Below are 24,569 nucleotides of genomic sequence, written 5' to 3'. Positions count from 1 at the left end.
GTGAACATATTTGCATAAATTATCGACACTTGATGAAATTGGAACGACTGCACCTGAACTCACTCTCTTTTTGTGCAAATAATTAAACAATATGTAACTTGTGCAAAAATATTTTCAAAAAAACAATACAAAACTTTTAGTCCAACTGACAGCGGCACTTTCTCCTTTATTATTTACCCAACTCATCGACAAATTGGCCAGGCCCATTCCCCAGTCTCATCTCAGTCCGAGTACCATAACCCATAAGTTAACCCCTTCCCCGATCCCGATCCTCTCTGGGATGGGAGGGTATGGGAACTCATTGCGTAAATATGTGGGTATGTGCGATGCGGTAATTTTCGAATAGGCTTTGCCGACTCTTGACAGTTGGGCTCAGTTCCCAGTTCCTTATCACATAAATTGTTCCCCAAAAATTATCGTTAAATGATGATGATAATTTTTTGAGATATTGCACTGCCCACGGGAAATCATGTAACGCAGAAAAGAGCTCGAACAAATTAAATAAATTATGTTGGCCCAAAAAAAAACTTGGTTAAAATAAATACGTGTTGACCATGTAAATGGATTGCCTAATTTTTTATAATTTTTATTGGTCTTTGTCACTAAGCATTGCACGTTGAACACTTTAAATTTGAAATGTAATATCTGGAATTTCTCAATGTAAAAAATTGGGAGTTTCCCAGACTGTTTGTAATTGCAAAAGTGTGAATTACTTGACAGCTACTAATTTCCTTAACAATATAGTTTTTATACGATATAATCGTATAATCGTATCGTATAATTTGGATTTTTACATTCAATCGAATATTGTAATGTTGGAAAGTCATTTCTCTTAAATAGTTTGCAAAAAAATAATTGAAATTCATGAGAAATGGGCGCGGCTTGACTTGTCTTTCAGCATAATCCGCGTAAAGTGTCCCACGAGATACATGTGTCAGGTAATGTGCGGCACCTGCCTTCGTGTAACTTTTGCCGTTTAACCGATTGCCATAAAGTAAGATTTAACAGCACCAGAAACCTTTATTTTTTCCAACAGATATTTTGAAGTGTTTTTGTTGTAGTTTTGTAGGGTCGACATGCTTGGCTGCACGTGAGGTGGAGATGTTAAAAAAAAAAAAAAGAGAAGAGGAGACAAAACTTATCGAGGCGATCATGTTGAAATGCGTGAATTGGGTTTGGGTTTGGGTTTGAGTTGTTGGGGATTCGGGTTTACTGGCTGACGGGCTTAAACTTCACTTTCAACTGGTGAAATTTTCGTACTCATCGCGGCTGACCTTGATCTGGGTCCCAAGCTGTGGAGAAAATAATGCAGATGGGCTCGGCATCATTTCTTATGCTTATGCAATAACAAGTGTGTTTGGTTATTTCTTCTGGCTATTTATGGCTGCATTACGTAATGTTTATGGAAACTGGTAAATTCCCAAACTATTACATAGTTATAAAAATACTAAGGATTCCATGTAAATCATAGAACTCTAAACTTACCTTGAAAAATAAATATATGTAACTTTCAATCGATGTAAATAGTTGGTCAACAATTCGGCTTAGGTTATGCAATATACGAAACCACAAAAGCACTGGCAAATACACACATTTCCGAAAACAAAGCAAACAATAGCGAAAAATGCATTTATTTATGCAAAGAGACAGGAGACGCACGCACACAACCGAAAAAAAAAATCGAAATTTTCGTGCCAAAAAAGATTTTGGCCCAAGTCGCGGCGTGTTTGTGTAGCTAATTAGATGGGAGTTAGGCCAATCCATTCAAAGGCCATTAAAGCCAAAGTGGTGCAAAATGATGAGCAAGCTGAAGAGGCACCACCCATCGCCCACAGATCGCCCCTTTTCTGCACCATTTTTGCCACTTAACATTCGAGATTGCATGCTAAACAGGCAAAGTCAAAGAGTCCATTCCCCATGTGCCCTACTCAAAAATTCCTTTTAAGCTTACTAAATATGTACTAGCTAAATAATCATACATAAGTCTTGACATTTAAATTTACATTTACATTTTATGAACAAATTTTTAAGGCTTTTTTCTTTAATTAAAACTTAAAATATATTAAATTTCTTAAATTGTTTGTTGTTTGTTATTAGGCAAAAAGCCAAAAACTGATTTCCTCTAAGGGTATTCAAATTTCGACTTCCTAAAGTTCACTTCCTTCTTCGTTTCGCTGCTCCTCAATAGTGTTACCCATAAACTTAAAAGAAAAGTCAAGGTAAGGAAAAATTGTATAAAAAATATAAGAAATAATTTATAAAAAATCGTCTAAATAACCCAAAAACCAAATTATAAATTGAATAAACCTTTTCAGAGTGTAGTACTAAAACCAAACAAAAAAAAAAAAAAACCCCGGCACTCAGTCTCTCTTGTTTGGGTCTGCCTCTCTCAGCGAACTGAGTGGATGGTTGCTGCTTTCTGTTCGTATATAAGGCGGGGTTCCCCAATGTTTTTGACATTCCAGTTGATCAGTGCCAGCCGATCGGTCGGTAGAAAGAAGATCGTCGCGAGCCCAAAAAGAAAATCGAACCCGCAGAAAGTGCCAGTGTCTCAGTGCAAAGACTGTTAAGCAAACAAAAATGAAAGCTTTCATTATCGCCGGTTTGTGTGTGTTGAGCGTGCTCAGCCTGGGATCTGCTCAGTTCCAGAACGGACGTCTGGAACCACCAAATCCCCAGCTCTGTGCCCAGCGTGTCATCCATGAGAAGACTCCCGATGGCAAGGGGTGAGTCCAGAGGATTTGGGCTCTGCAAAAATAGATTTCTTTATTAGGTTTGTTTTTTTTTCCCTAACCCTCAGTTACTTCTTCTCGTGGCGCGATCCTCAACTGAAGGGTGTGGAGGAGGATTGGCTGTCGGCCAGGAACTATTGCCGCAGGCGCTGCATGGACTCCGTTTCCCTGGAGACCAGCCTGGAGAATGAGTGGATCAAGCAGTTCGTGGTGCGCGAGAATGTAAGTACAAGTTTTAATATATATTTTCGATGTAGAGATAATTTATTGGATTAAATTGAAAGAATATTTATAATTTATTATACTAATTATGTAAAGAGCTTAATAGCGTTTAAAGTAAACCAAATCCCAGGAGCTGTAATAAAGTTTTTAGAACAGAAGACAAAAGACTTAGGAAACAAACTTAAAGATAAAAATCTTAACGTATAACATAAAAACCAGGTCCTAATGTAGTATAAATTACAGTTATCAGATTTCATAATTGTTGAATCTGGTCAGCTACAACCTGTTTACAAAAAGTAAAGTAAAGTAAATCAATCGATTATCCCCACCCCAAAATGATCATTACATAAGGCGCCGCCCGGCAACAAAATCACAAAGCAAAGTAAATAAATTACCTTACCTTTGCTGCACCTGTTTGGTCAACATTTGAGCTTTGTTAAATCAAACAAATGATCGACATAAAACAGAAACATGCAACTCATTTGGTATTTATAAATCTTTTTCGGCGAAAGGTATCAAAAATGTATAATCAAACATTTGTGTTTTTCAACATAAATGCCATCGATAAAAGTGGACTTTTACACCTTAAGGTTGAGGTGGGAGATAGCCACAAAAGGCTTGCCAATAATTTATTATATGTGCATTTATCAGTTTTTATCTTTGGTGTTTTTTCACCTGTTTTGCATGACATTATGTCACCTTTTTTAATTTGTTTGGTAAGTTAAATAACGTCCGTTTAGCCGCGTGTGAACTGTTTAGCGCTTTTTATTTGGCAGCTCGAACAAAAAACTGACCTTAATTTTGAGGATGCTGCTGCTGTCGCTGCGGCACACAAAACTAATGGCGAAATCTTTGACATTAACATCGCTCTACAAAGTTCAATGTGACATTACACATAAAAACTGAACGAAAAAAACCAAATACAAAGCATAAATATATACAGAAAAAAAAAAAAAACTTTCCCAGTTGCTGCCTCTGTAATTTCGCACACGAATGGAGTCGTCTTTGTATTATTATGCAACACTCTTCAGATGAACAAGTGTCAAGTTTAGAGTTGTGGTCATTCAGGCTCATCGCATCTCATCTGCCATCTTCCGACTCATTTCTCATCGCTCGTCTCTGCTTGATTTTTATTTTGTGGCATGTGATAGTCGTGATGGACAAATTGAAATCGAAAGTTCATGTGTGTGATGGGAAAGCCTGGCCGGAAAAGCTACTCAGCAAAATTACTTAACAAATTAGCAAACTTCCAGCACGCAAACGGATAGTACATTTTGCGTATAATCGAAGAGGAAATTAAATGCAAAACAATGATGGAAAAACATGGAATATATATTCGTGGGATAAGTTTTTAAAGTTTTTATACCTTTTCCGGTTGATCAATAGATTTGTTTTTAACCCTTTATGGAAATAATTACTAAATATATTTTCATATTTCTTTATTTTGAAGATTGCTGGTAACGACCTAGATTTAGAATAGACACAAAGCACTTAGACACTTTAACACTTTTTGCTAGATTTCTGTTGAAAATGCATTACTTTTCCCTCTTGAAAAGTACCTATCTGATGAGTGGTTTTTTCCACTTCCTTATCAGCCAGATTTTTAGTAGGCCCTAAAAACGTCAGAGGCCGACAGGTGCATTTGAGCACAATCCATTCGGGCTTCCGCCATGGGACAAACTGCATTTATTGTTCGAGTTTTTCAACAATTACAAAGCAATCTTAACGCCCCTTCCAAATGAAATGCTGAAACCGCCAGCGACAAAACCGAAATCAATGTCCATAAATTTGTTTCGACTCTGCACGCTCATTGGAGTTTTCCAAAAGGGCAGACTGCCTAACCGAGTCGTCTGGGCCATTGTGTGCCCCCTTTTACAAAACAATTTTTATGGCCCATCAGGTGAAAGTGACTGATGAGCGCTAAGCTGCGGCTGCGAGCGGCTTTTGCTTTTGCTGCTGCTACTGCTGCTGCTGCTGCTCACTTGAAATGTTGACAGTATCGAGGTGCGCCAGCTCCAAAAGGGCGCGGACTTGGACAGGAATGGGTATGGGAATCGGAATGGGTTCGCTTTCAGCGATAATAATAGTTGTTTGGGCGTGACAGGCCCATAAGAGTTACTAGCTGGAATTTCTACCACCTTTTTTCGATGCCAACGCTGCATTTTCATGCGTAGGTGCCATTGATTGGGGAAATCTATATATTTTATGTAGTATCTAGAGGGGTTAATGAACTTTAGGAAACAGTTGTTGGAATAAATCGAACATTTGATATTTGTATAACTTGGTCAGAATTGGGAGTATGTAGACCTTCCCCTTATCTCAACATTGTATACTAATCAAAACTCTCTTCTGCTCATTCCAGGTGAAATACATCTGGACCAGCGGCCGCTTGTGCGACTTCAAGGGCTGCGACCGTCCCGACCTGCAGCCCACGAACATCAACGGATGGTTCTGGACCGCCACCCTGCAGAAGCTGGCACCCACAACCGAGCGTTCCCAGGGTGATTGGTCGCCCACCGGTGGAATTGGCCTGCCCCAGCCTGATAACCGTGAATACAAGCAGAATGGTAGCTTCGAAAGCTGCGTTGCCCTGCTGAATCAGTTTTACAATGATGGTGTCAACTGGCACGATGTGGCCTGCCATCACAAGAAGAGCTTCGTCTGCGAGGAGAACGATGCCCTGCTGAAGTATGTGCGCTACACAAATCCCAATCTGCGCATCTAAGCGGATGAGGACGATGATGAGGACGAGGGCTGGCGGAAGGACCAGCGTCTCTCCAACTAAAAACCAAAAATGATATTTTCTAAAACGGCAACGGTGAACGATGATCGATGTCTAAACTATCTACTTTCCGATTGTCCTTAAAAATCAAACAGTTTTCTGGCTAAATTGCTGCATGACATTTGATACTTTTCTTGGTAACAACCTTCCGAATCTCTAAGCTCTCTATTCTGTCTCATCAGCTAGTTTAATTTTTAATTTTGTATTAATTTATGATTTTCTTTAATTATAATAAAACATTCGAAACGATTTTTTAAAAGTGGAAAGTTGAATTATTTCTTGGCAATTATTATAAATATTATTATTCAAAAGGGTATTTAATAAGTGATATGAAATAATGTAAATTCCTGTGTACTTATCCAATACTAAACTAACTTGATATCTTCGGATTGGTGTTCTAAGGAGAATTTTGATAAACATTTAGAGGGGATTATGTAAAACTCTGGTAAGAATAAATCTAAATAGTTTGTATTTGTTTTCATTCAGAATTAATTGAAAAGATTGATTGATAGAAAATATTATATAGGCTACCCTGTTCATATACGGATCCCATGGATTGAGAAAGGATTGCAATCCATTCGATTGGTGAGAACTCTCTCTGATTTAATCGGAACTGCAACCCATCAAAGTCTTGCTTTCCATCTAAGGCTTCGTTTCGCAGTTAGGCGGTCTTGGATTTTCTTAAAAAAGCCATGCTTGCGAAATATTGGAGTAATTTGTAGAATCCAAAAAAACTGAAAACGGAAAGAAACCGAATTTATCTTTATGCCTGTGTGTATGCTGTAAATTGCTAGCTATCGCACGCCTAACTCAGCTGCCAAAAACCATGCTATGGTTTTTTATTGAATGAATAAATGACTGATTGGGTATTACTAACATATAAACAGAGAGAATAAGCAGATACGCTTAATTTTGATGAGCTACCATGAAAGTTTGAATAAACATAGATGTCAAAAAATCTTGTCCAGTTTGACGAGATCTAACAGTGAGGGTAATGGCTTCTCAAAAGGCTTCCTTTCCTGACTATTTATAATTGGCTTGGCACTTGGTGGGAGTCCCTGCTGAACCACTCGGGTCCTATATGATCGAAATTTGTCCAGCACACGGTCGAGTTCTGCCACGACGAAATCTTTTGAAGATGGGTCCATTTCTGGATTTACAGCCTCCATTATAGCTTCCCATTGGGCTCGCTGCGTATTGGGGGCTGTCCCTGTACCACCATCGGATGCATTAATGGTAGCCACAGCTGCACCTGCTCCCTCAATCATGGCCAAAACCAGGCATCCTACAAGAGCACTATTGGCCATTGCTCGAATTCCATTACGCGCTGCCAAAATCCCGCCGGTTGCTGCGCCACTTAGAATGGAATTCCAAGAATCTTCCCTCTGGCGATAGGAGACGAGGACACAGTCCACCGTGCTGAAAGTAGCTCCCCAAATGGCAAAGCTTCCAGCAATGCCCGGAGTCCTCATCTTCACCGAATCAAAACCACCGTAAAGGCTACGCCACATCCCAGACGGAGCGTTACGGAAACCCTTGAGGAACTCGAACAGCGATCCTCCGATGGTGCCCATCATGAAGGCGCATCCGCAATCCTCCACAATCCGGATGGGACATGGCTGGCGATTGTACTCCATGATCATGGGTTTCAGAAACACTGATTCCGTTACCAGTAGCTGTACCTATATCTAATCCTTAGTATTGAAATCCTTGTTCTTGGCTTAGTTTCTAAGTGAAAATTGTGTAAATGGAAACAATTTTTCAATGTTCGAGTAAGTTTAAAATTTATGACATTTGTGTCTTTACTAAACTGATGAAATGTAATGATCTTTGTTGTTTTTGATATATTTACTAGGTGATTAAAGGTCAAGTAGCCTCTAATCTTTCTACTCCTTCCGACTCATTACAAATTCTGAACTTTAGAGTATTTTTTATATTTATTGAATTTGTTTTTAGAACACTTTATAAGTACAGTAGTATAACTATAGGTAGGAACACTAAAAATTAGTTATCAAAGTATTTACGGAACTCCTGGCATCCAGCCCAGTTATCCTCCCAACCGGGAGTGAGTTTCTTGGCCTGTTCGTACCATCGGGCCACGTTAGAATATCGCTTAAAATCAAAGCCAGCCACATCAAAAGTGGAGACGGTGGCCAAGAAGGCGATATCAGCGAGACTGTAATCCTCTCCTGCGGTGTAGGTCTGTCCCTCCAAGAAGGTATTCAGAAACTCAAAGGCAACTTCGATCTTCTTGTAGCTCTCCTCATTGGCAGGCTTCTTTAAGAAAATCTGAGGGTAATAGTACTCCGAGAAGCTCTTATAGAGGGTGCCCATATCAAAGTAAAAGCGCTGGTTGATCAACGCCTGCTTCTGGACATCCTTGGGAAAGAGCTTGTCGTCCTTGCCGTACTTCTCCACCAGATAAACCATGATGGCACGCGACTCCCACAAAGCAAATCCATTGTCATGCAGAGTGGGTATAGTGTGCTGGGGGTTGATCTTCAGATATTCCGGCTTGAATTGCTCCCCGGCACGAGTGTTGATAATCGTCTCCTTATCGAACTCCACACCCAAGGCCTTGGCTGTCATCAGAACAGAGCGACAGGGGGCAGATCCGGGTCTGTAGTATAAGTCCATTTTGCGGTTGAGGAATCTCTACAAAAAAAACAGCAATTCATCAAGAACAGAAGGTGTCACAGTAGATGAATATAAAACAGAATGGCTGGCTAATCACTTTCTTTAGATGGAGGGGACTTTAGTGATTTCAGTGACGCAATCTCCATAATAAATTTGCCAAAAATAATACAAACAAACTTTATTTTCCGGTGGCTGAACTTACGAGATAAGCAAAAAAGGCTCAGCTCTTCTGCTGGAGTCGACGCACGACAAAGCACTGAGGAATTCTCTGCGGTTTAGCCGAGTTTTATACACATAAGTAAAAAACCTGAAGATAACCACACGTAAAATGTGGGCTGATGGATCAATTAAGTTCAGGTGATAATTGACAAATATTTGGTTTTGTGGTTGATACGAACCACTGGTCATAAGAGAGAGGGTTCCAGAACAAGAGAGAATTCTGGAAGTATAAGAGCAAAGAAATAATCGAAATTTGGTAGTTTATACTTTGCTTTAATTAGGTTTTCACTCTTAGCGTATTGCAGTTAAATTATTTTTTACGTAAATCTAAAATATGTTCAGCTGTTGCTTTCAATTACCTTTGCCTTTAATTGTTTTTCACTATCAGCGAAATCTCAGCACCTTATAATATAGCAAAAACATCACGTAAACTTACCTTATCTATCGCATAGGAAAATGTTTGATGTGCTGTGAATTTCACAAGAGAGAAAAAGACCCCCAAGTCTTATCATATTTGAAAAGTCAACGACTCTTCCACAAAAATACTCTTAGAATAATAACAGATATGGACACTCTTTATTCAAGCAGAGCGTTAAATTCGCTGCCATAAATTTTTAAAAACTAGCAAATCATTGTTTGTTCAAAATGCCACCCAGATACAATTTCTTGTAGTACTCGCAGCCTTCCCAGTTCTCCTCCCAACCGGGAATCACCTTCTTGGCATTATCGTACCACCTCACCACATTCGGATATTTCCCAAAGTCATATTCCGATATTTCAAAAGTCGAAACGGTGGCCAAAAGGGCAAAGTCAGCCAAGGTCAATCTGTTGAGGGCGGCATACTGCTGGCCTTCCAGAAGAGTGTTGAAACTAGCAAAAGCTGCATCGATCTTCTTGAGATTCTCAGGATCAGCTGGTTTCTTCACATCCTCGAACAACTGGGGATAGTAGTAATAGACGTAGCTTTGGTACAAAGTTCCCAGATCGAAGAACAGGCGTTGATTGATCACGGCCCTCTCCTTGAGATCCTTGGGATACAGAGAGCCATCCTTGTCGTATTTCTCCACCAAATAAAGCAGGATAGCCCTCGATTCCCAGATGGCAAAATCACCATCCACCAGAGTTGGAATAGTATGCTGAGGGTTGATCTTGATGAATTCCGGCTTCAGATGATCACCAGCATCCAGGTCCACCTGCTTCTTGTTCAGCTCCAATCCCAAGGCCTGAGCAGTCATCAGGATTGACCGGCAGGGTGACGAGTAGAGCATATAGTAAAAGTCCAACATGATTGTTCAACAAACTGCAAAATGGAACTGAATTATTATTTCTGTAAAATCGGTCTTTTATACTGAAAGATCCCTTCCGCGCCTACTAGAGTGATTTGCTGTTGTTCTCGGAAAAGTAGGTTTTCTTCAAAGATTAATAGGGTGATTTGCAGTTATTCTTCGGAAGGTACATAATGAAATTAAAACCATAGATATTTCTAGAAAAATTTTCAATTTTTTTTTGTTTAAAGTATTAGCTTGTAAAAGGATTTAGATTACAGAAAGCTGCAATTTATTTAACAGAGCTTAAAAAATATACTTTTCTAAGAATTTAAAAATACGAAAGGTATTTTTCAGGGAATAAACAAAGTTTACTATTGTATTGTTGCCAACCGAGTTTTGTTTATAAGTTCTAAGCCTGTTATCAGCATTGAATTGGCAAATATTCTCACGTTTTCTGTGGCATGTTATTGGCTTGATAAGATTATTCTTACATTGTTTTGTACTAATATTGAGGTGATCAAATAACTGTAATATATTAAATTTAAGATTTAAAAGTAAATTTCAAAATAGAAAAGCAAATTTAGAAGCATGCACTAGGAATCTAATATACAGGGGAACAACACTTTATATATGCGCAGTCTCTTATTTTATTTAACTAATAAATAAAATCAAGGCAATTTATTACATTTTTATGCAAGAGAGAACTATTGCACTATTTGCGGCTCCCGGCGGTCTCCCTTCACCAATTCACACTGACGAACAGCCGGCAAGCCACCGAGCTTTTATTGCTTTTCGGCATCCAAAGAGATACATTCAGAGAAATTGCTCTTTCAAATCAGCCTTTGGCATCGAAAGAGAGAAAAACGCGCCACAGAGCACACTTATCCAATTGCCGATGCCCACATCAACCATATAGTATAGAACATCCTATAAAAAACACTTTTGTATTTTTTGTGCATTCAAAAAAGCGAACACTTATTTATTGTCTCTGGAGACAGGCGAATTTGGAATTGTTTTTTGTGAACGTGAATATAAATACTACATCAAATGTACGGGTATATAAAAAAAGTGAATATCAGGCTTATTCGAAGTACTTCTTGAACTCCAGGCAACCGGCCCAGTTGTCCTCCCATCCGGGGGTGACCTTCTTGGCGTTCTCGTACCACTTGTTGACATTAGCGTACTTGCTAATGTCGAATCCGGCCACCTCAAAGGTGGAGACGGAGGCCACCAGGGCAATATCAGCCACGGTGAGGGAGTCACCGGCGGCGTACTCCTGTCCCTCCAGGAAGGTGTTCAGGAACTCGAAGGCAGCCTCGATCTTCTTGAAGGCCTCGGGATCAGCGGGAGCCTTGGCGAACACCTGTGGGTAGTAGTAGTTGGCGAAGCTCTGGTACAGGGTTCCCATGTCGAAGTACAGGCGCTGGTTGATCACGGCGCGCTTCTTGGGGCACTTGGGGTACAGAGAATCGGTCTTGCCGTACTTCTCAACCAGGTAAACCTGGATGGCACGCGACTCCCACAGCGCAAAACCATTGTCCACCAGAGTGGGAATGGTGTGCTGGGGGTTGATCTTCAGGAACTCTGGCTTCAGGTGCTCACCGGCCTGCAGGTTGAGCAGCTTCTTGTTCAGCTCAACGCCCACGGCCTTGGCGGTCATGATGACGGAGCGGCATGGGGAGGAGCCGGGCAGGTAGTAGAAATCAGCCATGATACTAAAAGTGTAAAAAGGTTAAAACAGATTAGTTTAATGTTTACTTTTATTAATTTATAAATTATGAAATATCCAACAAATTAAGAAAAACAATTTTAAAAATAGTCCTCCATTTTTAATTGCAAATAAAAAACAAACTTAAAAGAGAATGCTAATTCTTTTTCTCATTTACATAACTAAACTTCGTCAGGCATAGTAATTCCAATTTATTTTTTCCCTTTAAGACATGTTTTTTGTTCAATTATACACTTTTTATATGCCATGCAAAAGGCGAACAGAATAGATCAAAAAAAGATATGCGGTAATTAGACGCGCTCTATAATTACGAGTTCAGACAAAAGCGGACTTTAATTGGGCCGTCATTACATTTATTCACTTGGCCAACAGATTCTCAGGCCATGATGTCATAACTGGCGATTGTTCTTTTCAAATGTTTGAGCTTTTTGGTAAATTTCCATAGATATTCCTTGAACATATTGTTTCTTATATCCCTTTGTTTTTTAGTTCTGGCACAAACACAGTCACAAACAGTTATAGAGAGCAGAAAACTTACAGTTTTTTTTGTTGAGAATCTCGCGATGTACACTGTACCAAATGAGAAGTTGTACTGAACGGAATTCGGAGAGCGGCAGGCTTTTTATAGCAAGCGATGGCGGTCGCCATAATGCCGGCAAACAAGAGTTGTTGTTTGACGCCTTAAAGAGACGACATCGGGCAACGGGTGCGGCGGGGGCTAGGATGACTACTAGAGAGAGAGAGAGAGCAATAACCGCTAGTGGTTTTCGTGTATGGGTTTTTTTTTGTCTTTTATTTTCTGACTTGCCTACACATACCCACTAATATCATATCAGGCAAAAATGTGACGTTAGCAAGCGTGATTAATAGGAATATGTGTATGAGTGGCTCGATGGAGGTTGCATTTGCCCCCCTCCCTGTCGTTCCTCTGCAACAATCCCCAAAAAGAAAGCTGCCACTTTCTAATGATCCTCTAGTGGAACGCCAACTTGGTCTGTTTAGAACAGATTTTTTTAATTATTCTCCTACAAAAGGTATTATAATTTTGTAAAAGTTTTGCTTGGCTAAGATAATGATTATCAGGTTGAACTTTGCTAACAAACTTATGGAAATTTACTGCCAAGATTATCTTTTACGAACTTAAAGCACTCTTTTTCAAGTTAATTCTATAAATTCTATAATAATAATTGCAATAAATTGTCATTTTAGTGTACAAACACTTCGACTAACTGACATTGCCGTCAATTCCCGCTCACATTTAATGCACTCAATTTGCTTGGGTACACATTTTTGCATTTCTAATGAACATCTGTGCGGCTAAAAATACTTTTTTTTTAAAGTAAAAAAAATATTAAAAAAATAAGTAAAAATCAAAAAGCAAAACCAGATAACAACTGAAGCCGGCCGGCAAACATTGATATCAGGCAAACACACAGCCACAGTTAACGAGTATTCCCAAGTGAAAAGTACATAAACAATTCGCAAAGGCTTGCGAACTAATGAGACCACAAAAATATAGCCATTTATTAAGATATTTAAATAAATTTGACTCACACTTAATAAATAAAAAATAAATATGGGTAATGCCTAGTTAAAGTCAATAGATAAATAAGTAATTCAAGCCTCAAAGGGACATGCAAATTCCAAATTACTGGTATACATTTTTCATGTAATTATCTTGATGAGGGCAGCAGTAATATCGATTGGACGACGACGGCCTTGGACAGTTAGAAATAATTGTTATGGAGGTATTACATGAGAAGGAAAATAAAACCGAATTAACCTTGTGTTCCTTGGAAGTATTTCTATACAATCGGAGCAATGCACTCGAACATTCCTGTTTTAGTTTGCTGGGGGTGTATATTACCAATAGAAAAAACAATTTATCAGTTTCACAATTCATAATACCAACTATCAGCATGACCAGGCGAAAATTCGCAATAACAAGTAGGCAAAAAATGGAAAGAGCATTTTCGTGGGCGATACACTTTGAAACATTCGAATTGCTCTCTTAACGTCCAGAACAATCCACGGAACTTGTGAAATCAAAAAACCCCAAGCCCCCAGACTTCCGAAAGTTACTCATTTGAACATAATGCCGAAAACCACTGAATCATGGGAAACACGAGATCATAAACATCACAATAAGTTCGCCAATAACTGGTTGGGTTAATTCACAAAAAAGGCCGAAACAAAGTTGGCGTAAAATGTAGAGAAAGGTCACAGTGTTTGCCGCTGCAGATCAAGAGAACCAGTTAGACGGCATTGGCCACGTATGCGTCACAAACAAACAAACAAGAAATCCCACTAGAAAAACAAAACTACCAAAAGAGCCGGAACTAAGAGATTCGGTATCGCCAAAGAGAATTGATGGGGCTAAGAGTCTCCATGAGCCTCTTATTTTTTATTTCTGCCGGTCTGCCATAGATGTACACACGTATATGTACATACATATACTCGATAAATACTTTCTTAATTCCGTTTGCCGGCAATTCTCAGTTTGTGTACAGCTGCGCTGATCATTGCTTCAGTCTTCCACTGATCTCGGCTTTGGAAATCACAGATAACTGTTTGGATATATTCCAATGTATACTGAAAGAAAAAAGAAAAATCATATATATCTTTGCTTAATACAAACTTAAATCATTTTCTTCAACTGTTTTTAAATTCAAAACTTTTCAAAACAGTTAATACATAAAATCCTAATAAATTGAACATCAGTGTGTCCACACTTTCGTCATTCACATTATCTCTTCAATTAACGGTAAAGATAACCAACAGAAACTAAACCGTCCATTCAAATGTACATACATACATATGTATGTACATATGTACATACATGCAAAGCTGCAATAAATATTAAGGAAAATATATGAAAAGGTATACATAGGTATAAAATATGTACATACATATATATTTTATTTGATAGGAACAATTTCTATATTATTAATAAATATAATGCATAATGAATCATTTCAAATGGGAGTCAAAGCTAATTTTTTTCAAATCGCTTATGATGTTATCTTTATTGTGTTTTTAATTATCCATTTTAAAAACTCAGCACCCAATATAACTTGTTAGAATTACAATATAACAAAACAAAAAATGATAATCGAAAAATTTCAAATTCAGGCAATTTGAAGAGTCACCTTACTTTGAACACCCCTAATGCATTAAAACATTTCAGGCCTATTTTCAAGTTTATGATGTATCTAAACTAAGACCAAAAAAATTTTACTTAAAAAAGCAACCCTACTCCCTAAATATGTACATATCAAATGACTCATAACCCTTCTTTCCATTAATGTTATCATAATCTTATCATAAAAATATATCGAATAGATCAATCTCAACGAGAATGCACCTAAAATTGTCATTATCACCTGTTAGCACCCCTCAGTAATAAATACGCTTATGTGTTCCTGCTTTCACTAACTAATATTAATCCAAAGATGGTTTTTTTTTCCAATGCTAACACTTACTTGGCTTCAGAGTTCGTTTTTTATGAAACATATTATAAAAAATAAAACACATTTATACATTTTACAGGTATTGCGTTATCCCAAGAAGTTTTCTATATTGTTAGAAACTCACCTAATGATCAATTTAAAAATCTCGAAATCTAAAACCAGAACTGTCTACTAACAAGCACCCAAAATATGAAAAAAAAATAACGAGGCACAATAAAAGATTACCCAATCATTTGGCTATATAAGTACCTGACATTGCCGGTTTCAGTCAGTTGTCGTTCTCCACTCCAAAGGTAAACAATACATTTCCAGCATGGATTTCTACTATATGCCAGGTAGCGGTGGATGCCGCACGGTCATCATGGTGGCCAAGGCTCTTGGCTTGGAGCTGAACAAGAAGCTGGTCAACACCCTAGAAGGCGAGCAGTTGAAAGCCAGAGTTCGTGAAACTCAATCCTCAGCACACCATTCCCACCCTGGTGGACAATGGATTCTCCATCTGGGAGTCCCGCGCCATCGCCGTCTACCTTGTGGAGAAGTACGGCAAGGATGACTCCCTTTTCCCCAAGGATCCCAAGAAGCAGGCCGTTGTCAACCAGCGTCTCCAGTTTGACTTGGGAACTCTGACCGATGCTTTCTCAAAGTACTACTACCCACTCTTCCGAACTGGAAAGCCCGGAACTGACGAAGACTTGAAGAGAATCGAAACAGCCTTTGGATTCCTTGACACCTTCCTGGAGGGACACGAGTACGTGGCTGGAGACAACCTCACCGTGGCCGATATTGCCATCCTGGCCAACGTCTCCACTTTTGATGTCGTTGAGTTTGACTTCAGCAAGTATTCCAATGTGGTCAGGTGGTACGCCAATGCCAAGAAAGTCACTCCCGGATGGGACGAGAACTGGGAGGGTTTACAGCAGATGAAGGCTTTCTTCGAATCCCGGGTTGCGGCTGCAAAGTAATTTCCACTAATCTATGTAAATTTATTAAATATATTATGTAAAAAATAATAAAAGCGGTATATTATTTTAAATTATGGCAATGGCAATGGGCATGATTTTAACAGATGATTTTTGGAAATATGTACACGTATTTTACTGGCATAGAGAATTAATTCTAGCTTATATAAATCGCAATTCCTATTTGCCAACTTTAATTGTAAATGTTATAATAACTTACATAGTGTTCCTTAAATGACCAGACCTCTTTGGGTAACATCTATTATTCCAACCCATTTTCTTTTTCACACCCTTGTCAGAGGTATTTCTACCTAAAGAGGTATACCTAGTCTTAGCTCCTTTTAGTTTCTTTAACTATTAAGCTTAAACATTAACATAAGAAATTTATTTAATTTATAATTTCACAATTATTTACGTTCATTACACATTTAAAGTTATCTATGTTTTTATTTAATTCATATTGTCCTACTGCACTCTATCACTCACTTATTTTGTGACTCACACTAGTTTATCCTCTAAAATCGCTTCACTTCCTTTACGATAATTAACTAATCATAAATGTTTTATAAAGCTTTGACTTTCGTACATATATAATTATAATGCACCTAACATTATCATTAGCTCTTCTTCAGTGCTCCCTATTAGTCATTATTTGACACGACATACGTGTCTTTTCACCAAAAATAACAAGTGCTTGCCCGAAATATGAAAAAGTTTGTTCTAATCGTGACGGGCATTTTTTTCAAAAGCAAGACAAACAAAGACCGAGCCAAGCAAGCATAAACAAATCGTTAGAGATAATTTCACAAGCTTTTTGATATTCAAGTAAAAAAAATTTCCCTATAAAAGGAATTGTTTTTACTGCCGTTTTTCAGTTTTCGTTCTTCATTCCAGAAGTTAACAACTCGTTGCCATTTTCTAATATGGACTTCTACTACATGCCGGGTAGCGGTGGGTGCCGCACGGTCATCATGGTGGCCAAGGCTCTTGGACTCGAGCTGAACAAGAAGCTACTGAACACCATGGAGGGCGAGCAGCTGAAGCCAGAGTTCGTGAAGCTTAATCCCCAGCACACCATTCCCACCCTGGTGGACAATGGTTTCTCCATTTGGGAGTCCCGCGCCATCGCCGTCTACCTGGTGGAGAAGTACGGCAAGGATGACTCCCTCTTCCCCAAGGATCCTAAGAAGCAGGCTGTGGTCAACCAGCGTCTGTACTTTGACATGGGTACTCTCTACGATTCTTTCGTCAAGTATTACTACCCCTATTTCCACACTGGAAAGCCCGGAACAGACGAGGCCCTCAAGAAAATCGAAACTTCTTTCGGCTTCCTCGACACATTCCTCGAGGGTCATGACTATGTTGCTGGAGACCAGCTTACGGTAGCTGACATTGCCATCCTGGCCACTGTTTCTACTTTCGAAATCGTTGAGTATGACTTCAGCAAGTTCTCCAATGTGACCAAATGGTACGCCAATGCCAAGAAGGTGACTCCCGGATGGGACGAGAACTGGGCTGGTCTGCAGGCGATGAAGACATTCTTTGAGGCCCGTCAGGCGGCTGCAAAGTAATTGATACTAAAATAATTTATTGTATTTATGTAACTGTTGAATTCAAATAACAAATATAATTGTAAAGTAAATCTGTTAAAAATTGTAGTTTTTTATAAACTAGAAATAGTTGGCTTTTGTTGGCTTTCAATGGAATGCATAATCGGTTTTTAATTGCTTAAATTTTTATCTGACTGATTACAAATTGGAATCAGAACCGCAAATGCTTTTAGGCTGTTTATATTTGCAGGGCATTCGTTAGTGTTAAAAATAATTACTGACTTTTTAAACTCACAAAATATTATAAAGGTTAATAAGAAATGTTTACAAACATGATAGAATTTGCAATAAATTCTTCTCTTTCAATCCAAAGAAGACCTTCAGCTAATATTTCGAAGAGAGTTGTTTATAACCTTCTCAAATTGCGAGCTTTAGCAGAAGCAGATTTTATACAAACAAATGTTTATTGGGAGGTACATATATATAAGTATATATGTACATACCTCCAGTAGTTCTAAAAGCAGATTTTAAACGGAACACAAGCCCGAAGAAATTGATATAATTTTGTTCTACACATACCCATGCACTTTTCACTACTACGAATAGAAGCAATCAAGCAAAGAAAACGTATGTACATACATAAACAGTGTTTTTGTCGCTACGTACATATGTATGGAAGAAGCTTTATAGTTAAAAATTCGCGGGGTTCCAAACAGTTCTCTTTTTCCTCTCGATCGGGCAGCACGAACTGATCGCAGTCCCTCAAACATGGATCTTTACTACCTGCCTCTGGTCAGCGCTTGTCGCACTGTACTCATGGTTGCCAAGGCCCTCAATCTGGATCTGAACAAGAAGCTTCTGAACACTCTGAAGAAGGAACAACTTAACCCGGATTTCATCAAGATCAATCCCCAGCACACGATCCCCACTCTGGTGGACAATGGATTTACCATCTGGGAGTCGCGTGCCGTTGCCGTTTATCTGATCGAACAGTACGCCAAGGATGATTCTCTGTTCCCGAAGGATCCTCAGAAACAGGCTGTGATCAACCAACGACTTTACTTCGACATGGGCTCCATGTATCCCTCGTTGGCCAACTATTATTACAAGGTGTTTATCACTGGAGAGAACGGCAGTGAAGAAGACTTCAAGAAGATCCAAGAAACCTTTGATTTTCTGAACACTTTCCTGGAGGGACAGGAGTATGTAGCAGGTGACCAGTACACCGTTGCCGACATTGGCATCCTCGCCAGTGTCTCCACTTTCGATGCTCTGGAGTTCGACATCAGCAAATATCCAAATGTGGCCAAGTGGTATGAGAATGTCAAGAAGATTACTCCTGGCTGGGAGGAGAACTGGCAGGGTGCTCAGGATGTGAAGAGGGTGGTCGATGAGAAAAAGTAATGAAGCCAAATAGATGTCCAGGGGATATATATCTTTAATATTAAATACATAAGATTTTGTAATTCTAAAACATAAATAATGGATTTATTTAATAAAATCAGAATTTAAACCATTCAACCATATGCCAAAATTAGCAATCACTAACCCATGATAAGAGGTAATTGCACCTCTGCTATTTATTTTTAGAATCACTGATTTGTTTTAGATTTGAAATCCAACAAGTGTGCATACGTTTAATAAAATACGATGACAAGCAGTTTCCAAATTACATTTGAGAACATCGCCCCAATCAATTTTAATCATTTCCAGAGAGATATGAAATTTAGCAACCATTGTGCTAAATAAGAGAGACCCATTGCTGGTCACAGTCAGTTCTGCTTTTTCTCTTCAGCGAATAGCACACAGTAATCGCTCTTTCGGAAATGGATTTTTACTACTCACCTCGCGGCAGTGGATGCCGCACCGTTATCATGGTGGCCAAGGCCGTGGGTGTGGAGCTCAACAAGAAGCAGCTGCGCCTTACGGAGGGAGAACCATCTGAAGCCGGAGTTCATCAAGCTCAATCCCCAGCACACCATTCCCACTTTGGTGGATAATGGATTCTCCCTTTGGGAATCCCGCGCCATCGCCATCTATCTGGTAGAGAAGTATGGCAAGGAAGACTCCCTCTACCCCAAGGATCCCCAAACACGTGCTGTGATCAACCAGAGACTCTACTTTGACATGGGAACCCTGCACGATTCCTTTATCAAATACTATTACCCCTTCATCCGAACTGGGCAGCTTGGAACTGAAGAGAATTACAAGAAGATCGAAGCTGCCTTCGATTTCCTGAACACTTTTCTGGAGGGCCAAGACTACGTGGCTGGCAACCAGTTCACCGTGGCTGATATTGCAATCCTGTCCAGCGTGTCCACTTTTGAAGTAGTGGACTTTGAAATCAGCAAGTATCCAAATGTGGCCAAGTGGTATGCCAATGCCAAGAAAATTACTCCCGGTTGGGATGAGAACTGGGCGGGTTTGCTGCAAATGAAGGCAATGTACGAGGCCCAAAAGGCAACATCAAAGTAATAATGTTTTTATAATTTATTGTATTTATAACTAGAGGTCTAATAAAAGTTCCTAAAAACTTAAAACTATATATGTTTTGAAAACACATTATTTCTTCTACAAACGTGCATATGGCTAATGCTATCTGTTACTTATCAGAAACACAATCAGCCCACCGCCTGAAAAATAAACATAAACATTTGCCAAAAAATAAGCTGTTTTACTGGGTTTTTCAGTCGTTATCTTTTCGATAGAAAAGAGATTTCGCATTCTTCATGTTGTTGTAGTAGGCAAGGTCGTTAGGGAACTGCTTTAAGAAGAAAGGCTAATAAGACTGCCATAAAATAAACATTTTTACATATGATTAAGGCTCTATTACCGTAATCCAGAAATAACTTCTGAAATATGTTTCTGATTAAAAAAAAAGTAAAGCAAAGCACTAACAAGAATAATAGGGCGTCGTGGGAAGGCTAAACTTGGTGTTAGATTTTCAGTCTAAATTCCAATTTTCTAGTTTTTATATTTACTTTCTGAGATAACAACGTTCATACGGATAGAGAAACAGTCTTGACTTGATTGGCAGGCTTTAGATTCTGAACAAGAATACACACTCTTCAGAGAGTGAAAAACGCTCCAATTATTAAAATGATAAAAAGTCATTAGAACATATGTAAGATTTATTGATAGTGTAATTGTTTTGGCCATCGAGAACAGCAAAGATAAGGATATATAAGAAGTTGATTTCACAACTACATTTAATCACCAGAATGTTTCTAGTTTAGAACCCATTGAAGAAGCGTCGAGCAAACAATTATTATCAGTAGAATCGAGATATGTACGTAATTTCACAACCGAATTGCTATAAAAGCCGGAAACCATTATAGCTTCAATAACTTCTGCTTTTACTCTCCAGCAAATAACACAAAATAAAAGCAAAATGGATTTCTATTACGCGCCCCGTGGAAGTGGATGCCGCACTGTGATCATGGTTACCAAGGCTCTGGGATTGGAATTAAATAAGAAGCTAGTGAATACCACGGAACGCGAACATTTGAAGCCTGAGTTCTTGGAGCTCAATCCTCAGCACACTATTCCAACATTGGTGGACAACGGATTCTCTATCTGGGAATCCCGCGCCATCGCTGTCTACCTTGTGGAGAAGTACGGCAAGGATGACTCCCTCTTCCCCAAGGATCCCAAGAAGCAGGCCGTGGTAAACCAGCGCCTGAACTTCGATTTGGGAACTCTATACGAGAGCTTTGTCAAATACTATTTTCCTCTTATCCGCACTGGAACACCCGGCTCTGATGAGGACTTTAAGAAAGTTGAGACGTCCTTCGGGTTCCTCGACACTTTCTTGAAGGGTCAGGAATACGTGGCTGGTGACCACCTCACCGTGGCCGACATTTCCATCCTGGCCACTGTCTCAACTTTTGACATATTTAAGTTCGACCTCAGCAAATACTCAAATGTGGCCAGGTGGTACGCCAATGCCAAGAAAGTGACTCCTGGATGGGATGAGAACTGGAGTGGCCTTTTGGAACTAAAGGCACTTTTCGAGGCCCGTCAGGCGGCCCGTCAGGGCAACCAAGTAAATTATAAAATATAAGTTTATTTATTTTGATGTAAAGATGCCCTAATAAATGTATATAAGAAGTTTGTTTAGAAAACCGAATGTCTGACTTTTTGAAGTCGAAATATTAACATAATATAGCTGTAGTAGCAGCTATCTTTGACTCTAAAGAATATAAATATTCTTGACCCAAACAACAAACATAAACAATTGGAGAGGTAAAAAGAGATTCTCTTAAAGCTATATAAGTGAGATTCTCTGCTGTTCTCTGTCAAACTTGTTCCAACTCAACTACTGGAAAGCATACATAATCATAGTTTCCATCATTTATTATTACAATAGAAACATTGGATGTCAAACGGCTGGACAGTGAGTTATGATTGGTAAAGATGGTAAAAAACAATTTAAATATTATTTAAATTTATCTTAAATATTTTATATTTAAATACGTATAGAAGTCGTTTATATTTGCTATTTCCAAAGCTAACAAAATCCACAATGTTTGTCGTATAGTACATACCTACATAGAGAGATAATTATAAACGGCCGGGTAGATAGCTTCGTAACAAGTTTGCTCATAAGAGGGAATTTCGTGCACTGCCAAATTAGTTTGTTTTCACCATTCCAGAGAGTCGTCACGCTGATTTTTGTTTATAGCTCTTCTCAACATGGATCTGTATAATATGGCTGGTTCCCCCAGCACCCGAGCTGTTATAATGACAGCCAAGGCAGTGGGAGTGGAACTCAACTCGATTAATGTCAATACCTTTGTGGGGGAGCAACTGAAACCGGAATTTGTAAAGATTAACCCCCAGCACACCATTCCCACTTTGGTGGACAATGGTTTTGTCGTTTGGGAGACCAGAGCAATTGTAGTTTACCTGGTGGAACAGTACGCAAAAGATGATTCCTTGTACCCAAAAGATCCCCAGAAACAAGCTTTGATCAACCAGCGATTGTACTTTGACATGGGAACTCTCTACGAAGCTATAGCCAAATATTTCTTCCCACTGCTGAGGACTGGCAAGCCAGGAACCCCCGAGAACTTTGAGAAACTTAATGTGGCCTTTAATCTGCTGAATACCTTCCTGGAGGGACAGGACTACGTGGCTGGCAATCAACTCTCCGTGGCTGACATTGTTATTTTGGCCACCGTTTCCACAACCGAAATGGTTGACTTTGATTTGAAAAAGTTCCCGAACGTGGAGAGGTGGTACAAGAACGCCCAGAAGATTACTCCTGGATGGGATGAAAATTTGAAAAGAATTGAAAATGCCAAAAAATTCTTGGCAGAAAACTTAATTGACAAGTTGTAAATATTTTTAATAAAGAAATGTAATAAAACAAAAATCATTTTCTCTAACATTTAAAGGATTTAAAAACTTAAATTATAATGTTGAAATGGTTAATTTCAAAGTTCAAATTAAAGCATGACGGTTGGTTATATTTCTTAAGACTAAAAGATAAGGTTTGATTAACCATGAATTATGTGTAAAATATTATCTTTATGTTTTATTTTAAACAGTTAAGTTTTAAAATTAAAAAGCATTAACTAAATTATTAATAAAGAAAACTATGTTAAGAAATAATTTGCTTTTTATTTTATTTTATTTGAGAAATTATGTAGTCATTAAAATATGACCCACTGTCAAGCCTTTTGTTTGTTTGTTTGGTTATTATATTGTTTTTATTTATATGTTCTTTATTTATTTTCTACTTATTTATATCTTTCTAGAAGAAAGCAAAACCATTAATAATGAACATTTTAGTTGAGAGTACATCCATTACCCTTAAATCAAAAATTATCTTAATTGCTTATTAAATAATTTCATAGGTCTGTGAGTCATATAAAATATTAAGTATTGATTTCCTTAAGCTTTCTTACTTAATTATATATTTCTTACTTAGTCACAAATGGTTGTGCTGCTACCTTAAATAATCAACACTTCCAAAAAAGTGAGTTCTAACAATGACAAACACTATTCATATTATCTGGGGGCTTTGCCGATAAGATTTTTGCCATTTTGCTATAAATACAGAGTCCCCAAAGAGAGCGAAATCAGTTTATTTTTCCGACTGGAGCACTCCACACCATATAGCCACAATGCCAAACATGGATCTGTACAACATGCCCATGGCTCCGACCAGCCGTGCCATCCAGATGATTGCCAAGGCCTTGGGTCTTGAACTGAACTCCAAGTTCATCAACACTCTGGAGGGAGACCAACTGAAGCCAGAGTTCGTGAAAATCAACCCACAGCACACCATTCCCACCCTGGTGGACAATGGATTCGCTATCTGGGAGTCCCGTGCCATTGCTGTCTATCTGGTGGAGAAGTACGGAAAGTCCGATTCCCCACTATACCCCAAAGATCCTCAGAAGCGGGCCCTGATCAACCAGAGGCTTTACTTCGACATGGGTACCCTATTCGATGCCATGGGTAAATACTTCTTCCCCCTCTTCCGCACTGGCCAACTTGGGGATCAGGAGGCGTTGGACAAGGTTAACTCCGCCTTTGGATTCCTCAACACCTTCCTGGAGGGACAAGATTTCGTTGCCGGCAACCAACTGACCGTGGCAGATATCGTGATCTTGGCCACCGTCTCCACCGTCACATTGTTTACCTATGACTTGCAAAAGTTCCCCAACGTGGACAGATGGTACAACAATGCCCAGAAGGTGACTCCTGGATGGGATGAAAACTTGGAGACCCTGAAGCAGGCGAAAAAGTTCTTAGAGGAGAAGTTGGCAGAGAAGAAGTAAATTTTGAAACTACTATAGATTATAAATAAAAACAAATTATTTAATTAAGAAATTTTTGTTGATCATTTTTTGTTGTGTGGGATTCGATTTTTAAGATTCATTTTGCTTGTGGAAATTAACAAAGCGCCACCTTTTGTCAGAGAAAGTATGTTAAAAAACTGATGATCTGTAGTTAATTCGTACGGTATACCATATTTGGTTTAGCAATTT

The 24,569-nt window shown here is 38.8% G+C and overlaps 8 protein-coding genes across 8 annotated transcripts; 5 read left to right on the top strand and 3 right to left on the bottom strand.

The window, feature by feature from the left end:
• Positions 1-2,455: 2,455 nt before the first annotated feature.
• On the top strand, positions 2,456-5,985 carry LOC108111822. Its single transcript, XM_017221430.2, has 3 exons — positions 2,456-2,726; positions 2,801-2,954; positions 5,317-5,985. Exons 1-3 carry the CDS (start codon positions 2,581-2,583, stop codon positions 5,677-5,679), a joined length of 663 nt encoding a protein of 220 aa, XP_017076919.2. The 5' UTR covers positions 2,456-2,580; the 3' UTR covers positions 5,680-5,985.
• A 561-nt stretch (positions 5,986-6,546) lies between these two features.
• On the bottom strand, positions 6,547-7,518 carry LOC108111734 (probable mitochondrial import inner membrane translocase subunit Tim17 3). The gene has a single exon (XM_017221288.2). It carries the CDS (start codon positions 7,377-7,379, stop codon positions 6,687-6,689), a length of 693 nt encoding a protein of 230 aa, XP_017076777.2. The 5' UTR covers positions 7,380-7,518; the 3' UTR covers positions 6,547-6,686.
• Positions 7,519-7,654: 136 nt separating this feature from the next.
• On the bottom strand, positions 7,655-10,608 carry LOC108111711. The gene is made up of 3 exons (XM_017221261.2): positions 10,546-10,608; positions 9,228-9,892; positions 7,655-8,391 (listed from the first exon to the last, which is right to left on the bottom strand). The coding sequence occupies exons 2-3, from the start codon at positions 9,876-9,878 to the stop codon at positions 7,741-7,743; spliced, it is 1,302 nt and encodes a 433-aa protein (XP_017076750.2). The 5' UTR covers positions 9,879-9,892; positions 10,546-10,608; the 3' UTR covers positions 7,655-7,740.
• A 177-nt stretch (positions 10,609-10,785) lies between these two features.
• On the bottom strand, positions 10,786-12,190 carry LOC108111801 (glutathione S-transferase 1-1). The gene is made up of 2 exons (XM_017221392.2): positions 12,128-12,190; positions 10,786-11,575 (listed from the first exon to the last, which is right to left on the bottom strand). Exon 2 carries the CDS (start codon positions 11,569-11,571, stop codon positions 10,942-10,944), a length of 630 nt encoding a protein of 209 aa, XP_017076881.2. The 5' UTR covers positions 11,572-11,575; positions 12,128-12,190; the 3' UTR covers positions 10,786-10,941.
• A 1,913-nt stretch (positions 12,191-14,103) lies between these two features.
• On the top strand, positions 14,104-17,660 carry LOC108111784. Its single transcript, XM_017221369.2, is given in 4 exon segments — positions 14,104-14,353; positions 15,139-15,489; positions 15,491-15,985; positions 16,894-17,660. Coding segments are annotated over 3 exon segments (1,308 nt in total). The 5' UTR covers positions 14,104-14,353; positions 15,139-15,372; the 3' UTR covers positions 17,590-17,660.
• A 642-nt stretch (positions 17,661-18,302) lies between these two features.
• Positions 18,303-20,123, top strand: LOC108111805 (glutathione S-transferase D4-like). Its single transcript, XM_041818927.1, is given in 3 exon segments — positions 18,303-18,951; positions 19,371-19,505; positions 19,507-20,123. Coding segments are annotated over 3 exon segments (1,287 nt in total). The 5' UTR covers positions 18,303-18,336; the 3' UTR covers positions 20,044-20,123.
• A 753-nt stretch (positions 20,124-20,876) lies between these two features.
• Positions 20,877-22,911, top strand: LOC108111717 (glutathione S-transferase D6). Its single transcript, XM_041818931.1, has 2 exons — positions 20,877-21,587; positions 22,253-22,911. The coding sequence occupies exons 1-2, from the start codon at positions 20,960-20,962 to the stop codon at positions 22,909-22,911; spliced, it is 1,287 nt and encodes a 428-aa protein (XP_041674865.1). The 5' UTR covers positions 20,877-20,959.
• Positions 22,912-23,674: 763 nt separating this feature from the next.
• Positions 23,675-24,405, top strand: LOC108111712 (glutathione S-transferase D7-like). The gene has a single exon (XM_041818903.1). It carries the CDS (start codon positions 23,700-23,702, stop codon positions 24,357-24,359), a length of 660 nt encoding a protein of 219 aa, XP_041674837.1. The 5' UTR covers positions 23,675-23,699; the 3' UTR covers positions 24,360-24,405.
• The last annotated feature ends 164 nt before the right edge of the window (positions 24,406-24,569 follow it).

This window comes from Drosophila eugracilis, unplaced genomic scaffold (genome assembly GCF_018153835.1).
Source record: "Drosophila eugracilis isolate 14026-0451.02 unplaced genomic scaffold, ASM1815383v1 contig_415, whole genome shotgun sequence".
Classification (NCBI taxonomy): domain Eukaryota; kingdom Metazoa; phylum Arthropoda; class Insecta; order Diptera; family Drosophilidae; genus Drosophila; species Drosophila eugracilis.
The sequence above is the reverse complement of the archived record's forward strand: the minus strand, read 5'-3'. Positions and strand labels throughout refer to the sequence as shown.